Source organism: Amblyomma maculatum, chromosome 4, assembly GCF_055883805.1.
Source record: "Amblyomma maculatum isolate TAMU_Amacu chromosome 4, ASM5588380v1, whole genome shotgun sequence".
Lineage (NCBI taxonomy): Eukaryota > Metazoa > Arthropoda > Arachnida > Ixodida > Ixodidae > Amblyomma > Amblyomma maculatum.
Window position 1 is genome coordinate 113,750,466 of NC_139347.1, and position 14,791 is coordinate 113,765,256.

The following is a 14,791-nucleotide window of genomic DNA, read 5'->3' on the forward strand; positions in this document are numbered from 1 at the left end:
AAAATAGCAAGGACGCAAAAGCGCGACCGAAGGCCACCTCGCGCTGATCATCAGCTATTATACAAAAATGAAGCAGCTGTATTTTTGACCGCAAAAGGTGTCTCGATAGGGCTGCTCATAATTGTGCCCTGACACTGGTTAGCCGCTCTTGAAAGAAGGCGGTGGACATGGAACCTTTTTACGGCTCTGCATTGTCTAAAAGGCTGTCAAGAGAGGTATAGTCCCCGCTGAATACAAACGAGGCTTTATAACTTTACTGTCGCAAACTCAGCACATGCGTTTTGCAGGTGACCCCGATATCGAGGTCAGCACTATGTAGGACGCGCGGAAGTTCTTCAGCCTCCGCCCGAGTGTCCCCTTTGAGTGGCGTATTCGGCGTTCTTCTGCTGCACGGGCACCACGCGCTCGTCCAGCAGGATGAAGAAAGTCTCGTTCCTCTTCTTCGCCTCCGAGTAAAGCTGGAGGGCCGGTAACTCGTTGTTCTGGTACCGGACGCGTGCCACAACCACTGCCAGCTCGGACTTGCGCTGTTGCATGACCGGGTCATCATAGATGAAGTACTCCTCGAAGTTTTCGAACCTGACCAGCTGATTTGCACCGAAGTCCTGTGGAAGAGGCTCCCAGAAGTATTGGTAAACTCCTGTGGAGAGGATGTGCTGAAAACGGAGGCAGAGCAATAAAGCGGCGCTTGTGAACAGCTGAACTACGTTTCGGTCAGGGCGGCTTTGAAGACAAATGCAGAGTTTTGCCGCGTACTCCCAGTATATGGTTTCATATTAGTCACCCTAACTTCATGTTATGTCCGCAAAACGTACAGCTCTTTGGCGCTTGCTGCCTTAATTCTATCATTACATGAGATTGACACACTTTCGCCATCGCTTGCGGTGAGCAAGAGGAAGCGACTACTATGCCATGCCCACTCTTTTTTTTACATCAGCGTAAAAGCTTCCCAGATGCGCAATGAGTATTCGTAGCATAACTATTAAATAAATAATTGGATAACAGGAAAGGAAAGGTGCAGTATCTCTCACACTTGATCCATGGACATTTGAACCGCGCGGTAAGGGCAGGGAGGAAGGTGGGAGTGAAGGCGGAAAGAAAGAAAAGGATGTCGTAGTAAAGTGAAACAGCAATTTCGACAACCTGGGGATCTCTAAATGCATTCACATCGCACAGCCCACGGGAGCCTCTTCGTTTCGCCTCCATCGCAACGCAGCCTTGGTGGTCGGGATCAAACCCGGGTACTCTGGCACAGTAGTCGGCTATCTTAAGCACTGCACCACCACGTCGGGGCTAATTAATAATAATAATTCATTCACAGGAATGGAAAGGCACATATATGTCACACGTCCTATGGACACCTGAACCGCGTTTAAGGGGAAGGAGGGGGCGGTGGTGAAGGGTGGCTGTTCCTGGTCCCAACGTTCTAGTAACGTTGTCTGGCCCTACGGGGCTGGGACGGGTACTCCCCTGATAGGGCTGGTTGTTGTTGTGACCAACGTTTATAGATTGGTTGTGACTGTAGGATGGAGGAAAAGAAAATGCATGGCCCTGCTACTGGCTCTGTAGCTGAGCCACCTCCGCTGCCTCGGGCAGACAGAAGAGATTTATATGAAGGGAAAGGCGCAGTATCTGTCTCACTTGTTTTCTCCCAGCGCACGTTAAAGATCCCCAGGTGGTCGAAATTACTCCGTAGCCCTCCACTACGGCTCCTCTTTCTCTCTTTCCACTTTCACTCGCACCTTCCTCCCTTCCCTTAAGGCGCGGTTTAGCTGTCCACATAAAACAAGTTAGACAGTTACCGCGCCTTTCCCTTCCTATAAATCAATCAATCAACGCCGCTTGCGGCGGGGGCTAGCCTGCCACGAAATGTTTAATTGTTGCAGGCCGTCATTAAAATAAAGTTAAATTGGTTCACAGGAAGGGAAAGGCGCAGTAACTGTCAAACTTGCTCTGTGGACACCCGAACCGCGCCGAAGGGAAGGGAGGAAGGTGGGAATGAAAGTGGAAAGAGAGAAAGAGGAGCCGTAGTGGAGGGCTACGGAGTAATTTCGACCACCTGGGGATCTTTAACGTGCGCTGACATCGCACAGCACACGGACGCCACTTCGTTTCGCCTCCATCGAAACGCAGCCGCCGAGGCCGGGATTCGATCCCGGGAACTGCGGCACAGTAGTCGGGCGTCTTACCACTGCACCACCCCGGCGGGGCACCGTCATTACACCCGCCACCGCTTTGGTTGTGGACGACGGCTGTTGCGGTGCGCTATTTCTCCCCCTCTTCTTTTTCTTTTTTTTCCCTACTTTCTAACTTCTGTCCCTACACTACGCGGCTGCTCTTTCTCTCCTTCCATTTTTACTCCCACCTTCCTCCCTTCCCTTACGGCGCGGTTGGGATGTCCACAGAAACGACTACTGTGCCGGAGTACCAGGGTTCGAACCCGACCTCGGCGGCTGCGTTTCGATGGAGGCGAAACGAAGAGGCGTCGTGTGCTGTGCGATGTCAGCACACGTTAAAGATCCCCAGGTGGTCGAAATTACTCCGTAGCCCTCCACTACGGCTCCTCTTTCTCTCTTTCCACTTTCACTCCCACCTTCCTCCCTTCCCTTACGGCGCGGTTGCGGTGTCCACAGAAAAACAAGTGAGACAGTTACCTCGCCTTCCCCTTCCTATAAATAAATCAGTTTTTTTAATGTCCACAGAAAACAAGTGAGAGAGTTACCACGCCTTTCCCTTCCTATAAATCAATTAATAAATCAGGCGGCTCAGCTCAGAGCCAGTAGCATGCCCTTGCATTTTCTTTTCCTTCTTCCTACAGCCACGTTGTTGTGGCTGTAGGAAGAAGAAAAAGAAAGTGCACGGGCCTGCTACTGGCTCTGTAGCTGAGCCACCTCCGCTGCCTCGTGCAGACAGAAGAGGAAATAGAAAAGAAAGAAGAGTAAGAAGGAGAGAAAGACGCGTGCCGCAACAACAGCCGTCGTCCACGACCGAAATGGTGGCGGGTGCAATGACGACCTACAACATAAAAATTCTGTGGCAGGCTAGCCCCCGCTGCAAGCGGCGGTGACCTGCCGAGCCCCATAAGGGGCTCGGCAGGTGAGGGAGGAAGGCGAGGGAGGAAGGTTGGAGTGAAAGCGGAAAGGTAGAAACGGGTGCCTTAGTAGGGGTCTCCGGAGTAATTTAGACCACCTGGGGATATTTAACCTGCACTGACATCGCACAAAACACGGACGCCTCTTCGTTTCGCCCCTATCGAAACGCAGCTACCGGTGGTCGGGAGTGAACCTGAGTACTCCGGCACAGAAGTCGGGCACCTTAGGTCAACTACGGCGATTTTTCGATGCTCACAGGTATCAACAGAATTTTCATCAGACGTTGTTCTCAACGTCGACATTCCGTGTTCCAAAAAGCACAGTTGAGAACACTTTAGTTTTCCCACAAAGTAATTTTAAAATAGAGCTCCAGGACCCGCGGCTAGCGCTGCCAGATAGGAAATTTTTACCGCCTACACTGTGCTTGAGGACGTCACTGACGTGCAAGGGCTTTTGAGCAGACGACGGCGACAATGCAATGGCCCTACTGGGAGCGGCTTGCACGGTTTGGCGCCGCCTGTACGATCCTATGAGGTGCTAATGGCACGGAGTAGGGCGACGGTGGCGCCACGCAGACAGAGCCTGGCATGACTCAGGCACGGCCGACAGCTTGCTTGCAAACCGCACAGATCTTTTAATTACTGTCTTGTAGTTTCAGCTCACACCTTAAAGGAGCATAGTGACATTGGTTAGGCCGCTAATTCCAACCAACTTCTCGGTTCTGTGCTCCGCGCCGACGTCAGTTAAAAAAATTACAAAAATCGGAGAGTGGAAACCAGAGTTATTCGGTGTTATTATAAATACAAGAAAAAAGAATAGCGCGTCTGAGCCGGTGTGAGAGGGAGCCCCTCTCGCATTTGGCTCTCCCAGCGCTCGAGGTGGGCGAAACATATGAGAAACGAAGCTTTCTGCTGACGTATAGGAAGCTATTAACCATGGTTGCCTGTCCAACTCAACCTGTAGCGGCGCTTTTTGGCAATGTCGTTAACATGGTAACGACGCTGCGAAGTGTACATGGGGACCGGCTTCTCCGCCCAAAGCTAGCCTAGCCCATCTGTAAGGGCTGGATCTTCATAGATCCGGATCATGCATACCTCCACCATTTTTAAATCAATAAACGTTTGTCACCACCACCACCACCACCTCTGAACCATCTTTACAGGGGTGTAAACGAGGTGGACCTAACGGTCAATAAATCTGCGTCGCCGTTTTTGTGTTCCGCCGGCGTCCATTGCGGATCGCTCGTGCGCTACTTGTGCGAAAGTTCGAGAACGAGTGCGAAAGGCGGAGACGGAGAAATGGCGTATAGGAGCTAAGACGAAACCTACCCCGGACATGTACAGGGCCAGCAAGGAGGTCATCTGCTGAGAACGACGATATGACAGCTGTCAATGCTCTTAACTGGGCTAGTTGGTGAACGAATTCAGGCATGGTGCTAGCGCACAAGGAGGACACACACGGCGGGTAGGCGGACAGGACAGGGGAGGCGGACAGGACCTTTCCGGCATCCCTCGTCCTGCCCAAGTTCTAACACAATTGCGCGAGCCGGTGCAGCGTATACACACCGGACATCCTGAGTCAATGGCGCCGAACCAAGATCAGTTGCCCCAACTACCCTGCTGACACCGTTGACCTGCAGAACTTGGTCTGGACCTGTCCTGGCACGGTTGGCATCCGCGCACGCTACACATCTGCTCACCACATTCAGACTTACGAAGACTGGACAGCCTCCAATACCAACGCCATGCGCAAACTTAGTGCTCTGCTAGACTTCATGCCGGAGTCTGGTGCCCTCATCCTCACCCAACCCACCCCCTTTCCCTCTAAACCTCAGGTCAACCTCTGGAATAAAGGTTTATGAATGAATGAATTGGACTGTCCAGCGATTTTGCCGACCTCCGAGATTCCAACGTTGTCAGCCGCATTGGCTTTGTATTAACTCTGTTTGCATTTGGGGATTTGAGGAGCCAGCGGGAGTGGAGACCACAACGGGGCGTGTCGAAGTCTAGTGGAAACGGGGAACCCTGCGACCTCGGCGGCGGTTTGCGACGGCTGTGTAACCTTTTTGCTTGTGACCGTAGACAATGGACAACGAACCGGCAGACTATTGTTAATTTTTTTAGTTCTTGGCTCTGCCGCGTTAGAAGGCAGCGGCGACTCGCTGCAAAGGGCAAAGCTGCCATTCCCATCATTATAGCAAGCAGACACTCCTCCGCGCTTGCTGACAACACCGCATTTACCTGAGTTTATAGCCCCTATCTTTACAAGCACTTTAAGAACCCACATGGAACTTGTTTTCTGCATAGTAACATGAATTTATTCGATTGTAAAATCTAAAGTGCGTGCTCAACCAATCAGCAAAGCAGCGCCCAAGCGAAAAGGGAACGTCAGATCCATCCGCTGAGCGGTGGGATCTCCGCTCCGCAGCAAAACCTCCTAGGCCTCTCTACTGTCAATGTTAATACCGGCGCCTGAGGAGTCGGCCATTCCAATGTTATATGATCTACTGTGCCTTCTGGGCCGCAATTTTTACATTTTGAATCTTCTTCCGCCCAAAACCCAGAAATCCCAGACCGGGCTTATGTAGTTACCGGCTTGTAATCGCCTCCAGATGCGTGCTTCATTGTTAGTGAGAGACCGATCTAGGGGCGAGGGGGGGAGGGGAGGGTAGACTTTTCTATCTATATTTTGTAAGATTCAGTGATTTCGTTCATCAGTTATCTCATGTGATAGAGCTGAGGCCGTGAAGAGTTCCTGTATCCTCACCTGGCCTCAGCCTGCGAGGCCCTCCTGACCTGCCCCCAGCCTGTTGACACCTTATGGAATGCGAAAGCAACACAGCTTGGAGACGGCGGCATGCTCTTTTTGTTTCTTCAGCACGTTGTTTCTTCTTCTCATCTCTACATCTGCCACAAAAAATGATCTGTGACTCCACATCTGCGATTCTAAATTATGCCAACGGATGTGTAACCCGTACCGCTGCTCGCATATTACGCTTCTGGCAGCCTCGGCACTCCATAACCCTCATTTGAACGCCAGCACATGCTGGCCTCCCTGGCAACGAGGAGGTTAATTCCCTAGCCCGAGGTCTTACTTTCCGGGCTAGAGGAATAGAGCCCCCTCTACAGGCCGAGGAGTGCCTGCTCTCCTTCCGCGATATTCTCTTGTGCTACCGGGACAAACGAAAAGAATATGCACCCCCAGTCCCCTCTCTCAACATAGCGCAGACCGTACACAGGCGAAGCTTGCAAACTCGGACTGCTCCATACCCTACACTACTACATCCCCGACACCCAGACCAGTTTTCCTCATCATGCAGACTCTGTGGCAAACCAAGAAACTTCCTACACATCCTTCTCACATGCCTCACCTTTCCTCATCCGCCATCACCGAACTTAGCAGAGTCCTACGGGGAGTCTCTCATGAAGAGCACCTCAAGTCAAGACCAATGGAAGATCATTTCCAGTGCTATGAGGAGGATTGCTCTTCAAGGACATTCTTTTGCTTTATAAGGGTGTCTCCCATATAGCAAGGGAGCACCCAAGTGCCATGTAGGGGGCTTCGCCCCAATATTTGTTCCAAATGACAATAAAATGTTTCTACCACCACCTCCTCAGCCGAGCTAGAGGCGTCACCTCCTTCTTTGAAGCGAGCACTGGTGAGAGATAAAGCCTCGGGCTTTAGCGAGAGGGGGACTTTAGCGAGAGGTAGGGTGCCTCGATGAGAGCGCCCTCTGATCGCGTTGCTGGCAACGGCGAGCGGAGCGAGCCCGCGCTGTCGCGTTGTGACTCTAGCGTTGCTAGGCAACGCACGCCATCTGCTAGGCGCTGCTGCGGCGGCTCCTCAAGGTCACCGTGGCTATACTCTTCACAGCGCAGCTGCAGCCACCCTAGGTCTTGCTTTGGCTGCCGTAGTGCTGTTTTCGCTACCATAATCGCCGGAGTTGTCCTTTGCTAACTGCACCGCGGTGAGGCTAATCGCTGGAGTCTGGAGCATTATATGGCTTTAACTAGCTTAGCGAAACTCACTTCATGAGGTAGAGGTGTTAATTGCGTGATGATTGGACACGCGGCGGAGCTAATTTCTGAAGTCGGGAGCACTATTTCGTGTCCAGTACTTTTCTTCTACCGGAAGTTCACGCAGTTAACACATTTTAAAGCGAAAATTTCACTACGCTAGGTAAAGCCAAGGTCGCTGTGGCTGAGAGGTTGACCTTCAACTGAGCTTGACTTTAGTGTGGATGACCACGATTCCGTGGTGCCAACCCAAAGGTGTACTGCTCTTTTTTTATTGCGAAAGCAATACTACTTGCACTTAAGCCTTTGCCGTACCGTGGCGGTGCCACCATTGACCTTTCGCGTGACCTCTGTGTGACGTCACACCGAAGAGCTGGGCGACCACCTTGCGCCGTCTGCGAGCAGTGGCGGTGCCACCACCGGTGGCCTAACTCCCGCGCTGTCCGCCAGGAGCGCAACAGATGTTGGGACGTTACGCCGAAGAGCTGGGCGACCATCTCGCGCCGTCTACGAGTAGTGGCGGTGCCTCCGCAGGCTGTTTAACATCTGCTACGAAGATGCCACCTACCGCTAGGGAAGCTCGTCGCAATGAACGTAAGAGACAGCAGCAAGCTACAGAGACGGAGGAACAGCGTATCCATGTCGTATCCAGAGTGAATCATTGTATAACCACCACAGTCTAACCATAACAAGCATATCCATAAGCACCACCACCAGCTGAACATTAGCTGAACCTGGGCGTAGCCATGCGTATTGCTTTCGCAATCTTAACCAAGCTAAGCCTCTGACAATTTTCTTTCCCAGCAGCCTAACTTCAAGACATCGCACAGCACACAGACGCTACCCCGTTTCGTTTCGATGGCGGCGAACGGAGAGGCGTCCGTGCGCTGTGTGATATCAGTGCAGGTTAAAGATCTCAAAGTTATCGAGATTTCTCCGGAGCCCTCCACAAACGGCTGCTCGTTTTTATTTTCACTTCCACCTTCCCTTCCGTTATGGCGCGATTCAGGTGTCCACAGAAAAGTGACACACATTCGTCTTTATAATAGTAATTGGTTCACAAGGAGGGAAAGGCGCTGTATGTGACACCTGAACCGCGCCATAAGGGAGGGAGGAAGGTGGGAGTGAAAGTGGAGAGATAAAAAGGAGCCCTAGTGGAGGGTTACGGAGTAATTTCGACAACCTGGGGATCCTTAACGTGCGCTGACATCGCACAGCACACGGATGCCCCCGCCGGGGTGGTGCAGTGGTAAGACGCCCGACTACAGTGCCGGAGTACCCGGGTTCGAACCCGACCTCGGCGGCTGCGCTTCGATGGAGGCGAAGCGAAGTGGCGTCCGTGTGCTGTGCGATGTCAGCGCACGTTAAAGATCCCCAGGTGGTCAAAATTACTCCGTAGCCCTCCACTACGGCTCCTCTTTCTCTCTTTCCACTTTCACTCCCACCTTCCTCCCTTCCCTTACGGCGCGGTTGAGGTGTCCACAGAAAACAAGTGAGACAGTTACCGCGCTTTTTCCTTCCTATAAATCAATTAGTTTTTTTTCTTCGTTTCCCCTCCATCGAGCCGCAGCCGCCACGGTCGGCATCAAATCCTGGTACTCCGGCACAGTAGTCGGGCGTCTTACCACTGCACCACCCCGGCGGGGCAAAAGCGCAAATAAGAACTCTCAATGCGTAGCTACTTTGGCCGAGGTAGGTGCGTGGCCATTACAACTTCAGGCCACGCGGCGGGCGCTTCACATCGACCGCCTACAGCGCGCAGAGGACGGCGGCTCGTTATTACATCGGTTGCGACATATCGGCACTCGCCGCATGGGAGCGGCGCTGCTCGAGTACGAGCAGCTTACCTATGCAACGCCCCCCTACGACCTCTTCTCGCCCTGGCCCGCTGCTACGGAGGTTCAGCGAGAGATTGTCGGCATCTCGGGGAACGCACCACACCGCTCTGTGCAGTGCAGCAGCTGACCGGAGCTGTCATCTACGAGGAACTCCAACACCACCTCCTCGTTTACACCGATGGCTCCGTGGCCAGAGATAGTTGCTCGCTAGCAGCGGCGGCTACCATCCTCGCCCTGCAACTGCACAGACAGCTGCACCTGCCGTTCCTGGGTTCTTCCACCACGGCGGAGATGCTGGGCCTACGCCTAGGCCTGGATCTACTGCTTGAACTGACTCCGCCGCCACTCAGGTGTGCCGTGCTATGTGACTCCCGCGCTGCCCTCAGCCGCTTTCGAACCACCGGCCGGGGAACTCCGCTGCTCTGTCAGATTCACGCGCGGCTGGAGCGCTTGGCGGGGTGCGGCTGTGGATCCCCGGGCACTGCGGTATAGAGGGCAACGAACGTGCCGACGAGCTCTCGACTGCAGCCCATGAACTCCCTCCTAGCGACGAGCAACTCGCTTTGGAGGACGTACGTGCGGCAATCGACGACCACCTCCGGACGCAGCACCCCGACCCACGCATCGCAAGAGGGGTTGTGGTGAAAAACTTTATGCAATGTTGGGAGCCTTAAGTGATTACATCCTAATGACGGGTCGGCTCTTGGCTGCGTGTTGTGGCCGGAGGCTGGTGCTTCCCAGCGACACCCAAAGTCCAGTCCGTCAGCCGCTTTTGAACGGCCGGGTCAGAGCTGGACACCGCAGCCTCTCATCGCTCGAGGTCGGAGAGTTACCAAGTGGCTGGAGGGTGGAATTCCGAGCATTTGATCATGATGTGTTCAAAATCAGCTTTACATGCCCCACACAGTATGCACTGGGACGAGAACAGTCCTGGATGGATCAAAGCTAAGAAAAAAGTAGGTAATCCTCACAAGAGGTGAACGCATTCACAGTGTCAGCGGGCGCTCGCTGACTCGGCTGCAGCGCGCAGTGATCCTCCGTGCACGCATTGGATGTGTGTGGCCTGGCGAAGGACGGATGCGCCACGGACTTGCCACCAGTGACGTGTGTGACAGCTGTGGCGCGGTAAAACTTTCGAACATCTACTGCACTGCGCCGCGCTAGCCGAACCACGACGTGAGTTGCTGGCGGCTTATACAGAGCGCAGGAGGTAATCCCGGACTGTGCTCATGTGGCCGCCGGGCAGTGCGCGCGTCTGCGAGCGAACACACGTGAGCCTGAGTGAATATATCGAATAGGCAGGCTTGATAACCCGCCTATTTCACCTCGCCAGATAGTGAGCGCTGTGACTTAACGCTCCGCGTGTGCTATTTCGGACAATAACGGCCGATCGCCCACGACGGTCGTCAGTGTTTTGTACAGTGTGCAAGTGCGTCCGTAGTAACAGTTACCTGTACGCAGAGCTATTGCAGAGGCCCGCCCGATGTGCCCCCCCCCCCCCAAATGTCAGTGACCTGACATTTGCGGGTGAGCCTCAAGCAAACTACTGTATACTGTACCATATAGTGTATATATTTCTTTTTTTTTAGCTACCCTTTTCTTTCTCTCTATCGCTCACCTCTTTGAATTCCTCTGCCTCTTCCTAGCTATTCCTTTATTTCCGCCGCCCCAGTTCAGGTGCTCCAGATATCAGATAGCAGATACCGGGGCTGCCAGACATATTTTCCTTCCTTTTGTATATACAATCAATAACCACTACCCCCCCCCCCCCCCCCCCCCCGAAAAGACGAAAGGCAAGTGAGCCAAAAGCTTGGTTGGTTTGTGGGGTTTACCGTCCCAAAGCAACTAAGGCTATGAGAGACACCGTAGTGGAAGACTCTGGAAATTTCGACCACCTGGGGTTCTTTAACGTGCACTGACATCGCACAGCACACGGGCGCCTTGCTTTTCGCCTCCATCGAAAAGCGGCCGCCGAGGCCGGGATTCAATCCCGCATCCTTGGGAACAGTAGTCGAGCGCCGTAACCACTGCGCCACCCCGGCGGGGTGTGATGAACACCGAGTCTCAGATTGGCTGGGCATAGACTGGCGTTAAAGTTCACTGGATATTTGAGGAACAAAGAGCACGCACATACTATACGCGGCAGTAGAACACTTGAAGCAGCATACACACGTACAGGCCGGAAGAGTATGTCGTCATTGCAAACAGCATAAGGAAACAAACACTCCTATTTCTACCAAGAATTGTACATGTGTCCGACATAATCTGGTTCAGCTTATAGCGGCATGAAGAGTGCAGTGTCACTGCTATACAAGTAAACCCTTGTAAGATATTCCCGCTAATGCATATATCGCAGCTCTTACTTAATAATAATTAATAATAATAATAATAATAAATATAATTGGTTTATAGGAAGGGAAAGGCGCAGTATCTGTTACACTTGCTCTGTGGACACCTGAACAGCGCTGTAAGGGAAGAGAGGAAGGTGGGAGTGAAAGTGGAAAGAGAAAGGGGAAGCCGTAGTGGAGGGCTACGGAGTAATTGGACCACCTGGGGATCTTTAACGTGCTCTGACATTGCACAGCACACGGACGCCACTTCGTTTCGCCTCCATCGAAGTGACGTTCGTGTGCTGTGCGATGTCAGCGCACGTTAAAGATGCCCAGGTGGTCGAAATTACTCCGCAGCCCTCCACTACTGCTTGAAATACGTCATTTTCAACTATCTTGTGCAGCGGAACATTTTAAAAGCAAGCACTGTATACTTCGAAAAGTTGTGGATGCCCAGTTTGCCTCTCCTAGGGACGTAGGTTGCACAGCACAGGCGCCCGATGGCCTCGTCATTTAAAAGCATAGAAACTCCATGTTTAAAAGCCACTTGCGAGTTCAACTCTCCTTTTAAAATTTTCTTGCGCCCCGGAAGGTTTTGCTTTGATTGCTTCCGCTGCTTGGTTTCAAACGCTCAAACGCTTTAAATGTGCATGTTTGTGTGACGATTAAGCGGCCCGCAGCGAGGCAGGGCATTGGATGCAACTCCTTTCCTCTGTATTAGTTCTGTGATTGCAGTCTCTTGTTTGGAGACCGAGTTAGCAGGCTACTAGCTTTAACATGTAGCCACTATTAGAGAACTAATTAAAGAATTTTTACACTATCTTGCGGTAGCATATTATCATTATCATTATAATTATCATTACATAGCTAATAACTAACTGTCGCTTCATGAGCCTCGGGTTGAGTTCTGCTTTGCCAGCTGTGCACGGTGTCACTGTTGATGACAGCACCTTCTCAAACACTACTGTCAGTACAGTTTCGTTGAAAGTCTCTATTAATCTTCACAGACTTTCCGTTTATGGTACACAGACTTGTCTCCTGCTCAAGCTGTGCTACACGCGCCCACGACACTTTGGCAGCTATTAAGCCGTATTGTTTATTGACAATTCCCTACAAGCGCCATATGACGCCTTATACGCAGATATGAGGGGTTACCTTCGTTAGAGTGTTTATATTTTGGACTTTAAAGAGTCCACCGAGACAAACACTGCAATATTATTATGGAAGCCTCTTAATAATGAATACGGCGTATTTTATGCACAGCGCAGAGCCACGCTGCGTACTTTACGCCAACACGGTACAGAAACATGGAGTTGTTTCTATCGCTTCTTTGTAGACGGTAGAGGCTACACAGCTGGAGAGAGAGACATGTGTGTATCCGGCTTATGTAGCAGGGATCACTATAAAAGGCCCGTTCACTTATGAGAATGTCGAAGGAATGCCCTTCTGCGGTTGTTATTTATCGACTATTCCGCTCTTTTCAGCGATTACCACCACGCAAAGACGTCGGCTGCCGTCAATATTAAGGGCGATGGAAAGACGCGGCGGACGTACACGAAATACGGACGCCGTGACGATGGTGAGCTCCGGAAGCACTTGGCTGGGCCCCAGGAAGAAGGCGCGGCACAGCCCACTGTCCAGGGAGCTGTAGCCGGGCATGTGGGTGACCTCGCGCAGCCGCTTGTTCCGGAGCAGAGCGTCGTTGTTGAGGAACTCCAGGGCCACTATGCACAGGTAGGTCTCCTCACCGTTCGCCATGTTGCCAATCTGCGCGGTTCACGAGTAGTGAAGAGGCTCGCTCAGAACGTCGGAATCCAAAAGGATCACTACCGCTTCGACGCAACCACTTTATGAAGCTACGCCAAAGAAATAACTTTGACGATCTACTCGGCAGGAAAAGCGAAATCTTCTAGCTCAAGGATTTGCGTGATCCGAACAGGTCTCCCGGTTTGATTGCACGGAGGTGATCATCGAACTGCTTAACAAGACGGTTCGAGCAAATATGTAGGCACTGTCACATGAAAAACATCTCAAGCGCAGCCGTACAATGCGCATGCAAATGGCATGAAAAGGCGGCCATTCAACACTCCATGAACATCAGGGGCATGAGTAAAGTACGCGAGGAAAAAAGTGGTGAAGACCTTGAAAGAGTTCGGCTCGATGTGGTACATGCCGAAGCTGTAGGTGTAGATCTTCTCGTCGTCGTAGTCCTTGATCCAGCTTGCTGCAACTCTCTGCGGCTGCGTGTCGCCACCTGTGGAGGAAAGGAGGCGTTTCCCAGACGTTAAACAAAAGATGGTGGAGGAACCATATAAGGAAACACGAACAATCGTAGGCGATTGCTAGATGCGCAGGTGAGTACTGCAGCTAACGAGAAATGAATAGACAAGCTACGACTCTGGCGTTACCTTGAAGGACCGGGTGGAATATTGAGTTAGATTTTCAGTGAAATAGCTGCAATTCGTTATGCTTGCATATATATGGATTTGCACGGTGCCAGCAGGTTGCGCATGACGCAAACCAGAGACCTCTTTCACTCGTAACTATTATAAGTCAAAATTTAAAAAATCTTTTTACGACTCATATATGCATAATTCCCTTCTCACTGGTTGTTGAAAATGTACACCTCGCACCTTATTTAACAGACAACGCGGTTGTCGACCACTCACTAAGTCGATAAGCGCCGCATAACAAAACACAGCGGCGAACAGCGCGAGAGTACTAGCGGGTATTTTATGACTTTTCCGACCTTACCCTCACTTCTTTTGAACACCTTTAATGTCTTCCCTTATTTCTTTTCTGAACGCTGCCGTAAAATTATGAATAAGGGGTTAAGTGGCATATGCTCGTGAGTTGGATGGAATGTGATATCGGAATTTTCTTCTCTGGTTAGCGCAGTACTTTCCTGCCGCAAAAAACAACAACAAAACAACAACCACAAAACAGTATCTGTCACCTCAAGTCCAGCTGATTAGAAACTTCCATCTTGCAGAAAATAGTGCAATTTTTTTTTACTCTCTTTGAGAGCAAAAACGGAAAACAGACAAGACTACGATGAGTACATAGCTGTTCATACTTGTAAACAGGCAGATGAAAAGCGCTCCACAACGCGAAGCGCGAGAGCACCAATGTCAGATTGGATCATTTCGCCTATTCACACTTTCTTCTAGGAAAGAAGGCGTATACCACCTTTTCTTTCCCAATCTTTTCCCACTGGGGTGCAGAACGCGCAGTAAAAACGCATAATTAAGCGACAAAAAAAGAAGGTGGGGTTGGGTCAGGTTTCGGTAAGAGCCTGGCCGAGGAAAGCAGCCCCGGACTGTTCCTTGCGCGCATGCGCGTATTCTCGTTCATTTTGGCGCTATGCTCCGTCATGCGGCGCTAACCGACTCGGCGGTCGACGTTCGCGCGCTCAGGTTAAAAAAAACTACGAGGCTGCCCTAGGAACAACGCCAATTAGCTAGTTCCTGCGCTGTCTTAGGTGCAAGCCTACGCCTCAGATTCAGCACCCACTA

At 51.6% G+C, this 14,791-nt stretch overlaps 1 protein-coding gene across 1 annotated transcript; it reads right to left on the reverse strand.

Annotated features, from left to right (window-relative positions):
* Positions 1-335: 335 nt before the first annotated feature.
* On the reverse strand, positions 336-13,507 carry LOC146191977 (uncharacterized). The gene is made up of 3 exons (XM_084600020.1): positions 13,418-13,507; positions 12,831-13,043; positions 336-656 (listed from the first exon to the last, which is right to left on the reverse strand). The coding sequence occupies exons 1-3, from the start codon at positions 13,445-13,447 to the stop codon at positions 336-338; spliced, it is 564 nt and encodes a 187-aa protein (XP_084456146.1). The 5' UTR covers positions 13,448-13,507.
* Between the last annotated feature and the right edge of the window lie 1,284 nt (positions 13,508-14,791).

What these genes read in the sequence shown, in the direction of transcription:
- LOC146191977 (XM_084600020.1), bottom strand. Translation starts at nt 13,447, where the DNA reads ATGTACCACATCGAGCCGAACTCTTTCAAG. An exon ending in TCGAGCCGAACTCTTTCAAG is followed by an intron (nt 13,044 to 13,417) that starts GTCTTCACCACT and finishes TGAACCGCGCAG; the next exon opens with ATTGGCAACATGGCGAACGG. An exon ending in TCACGGCGTCCGTATTTCGT is followed by an intron (nt 657 to 12,830) that starts GTACGTCCGCCG and finishes CTCCGTTTTCAG; the next exon opens with CACATCCTCTCCACAGGAGT.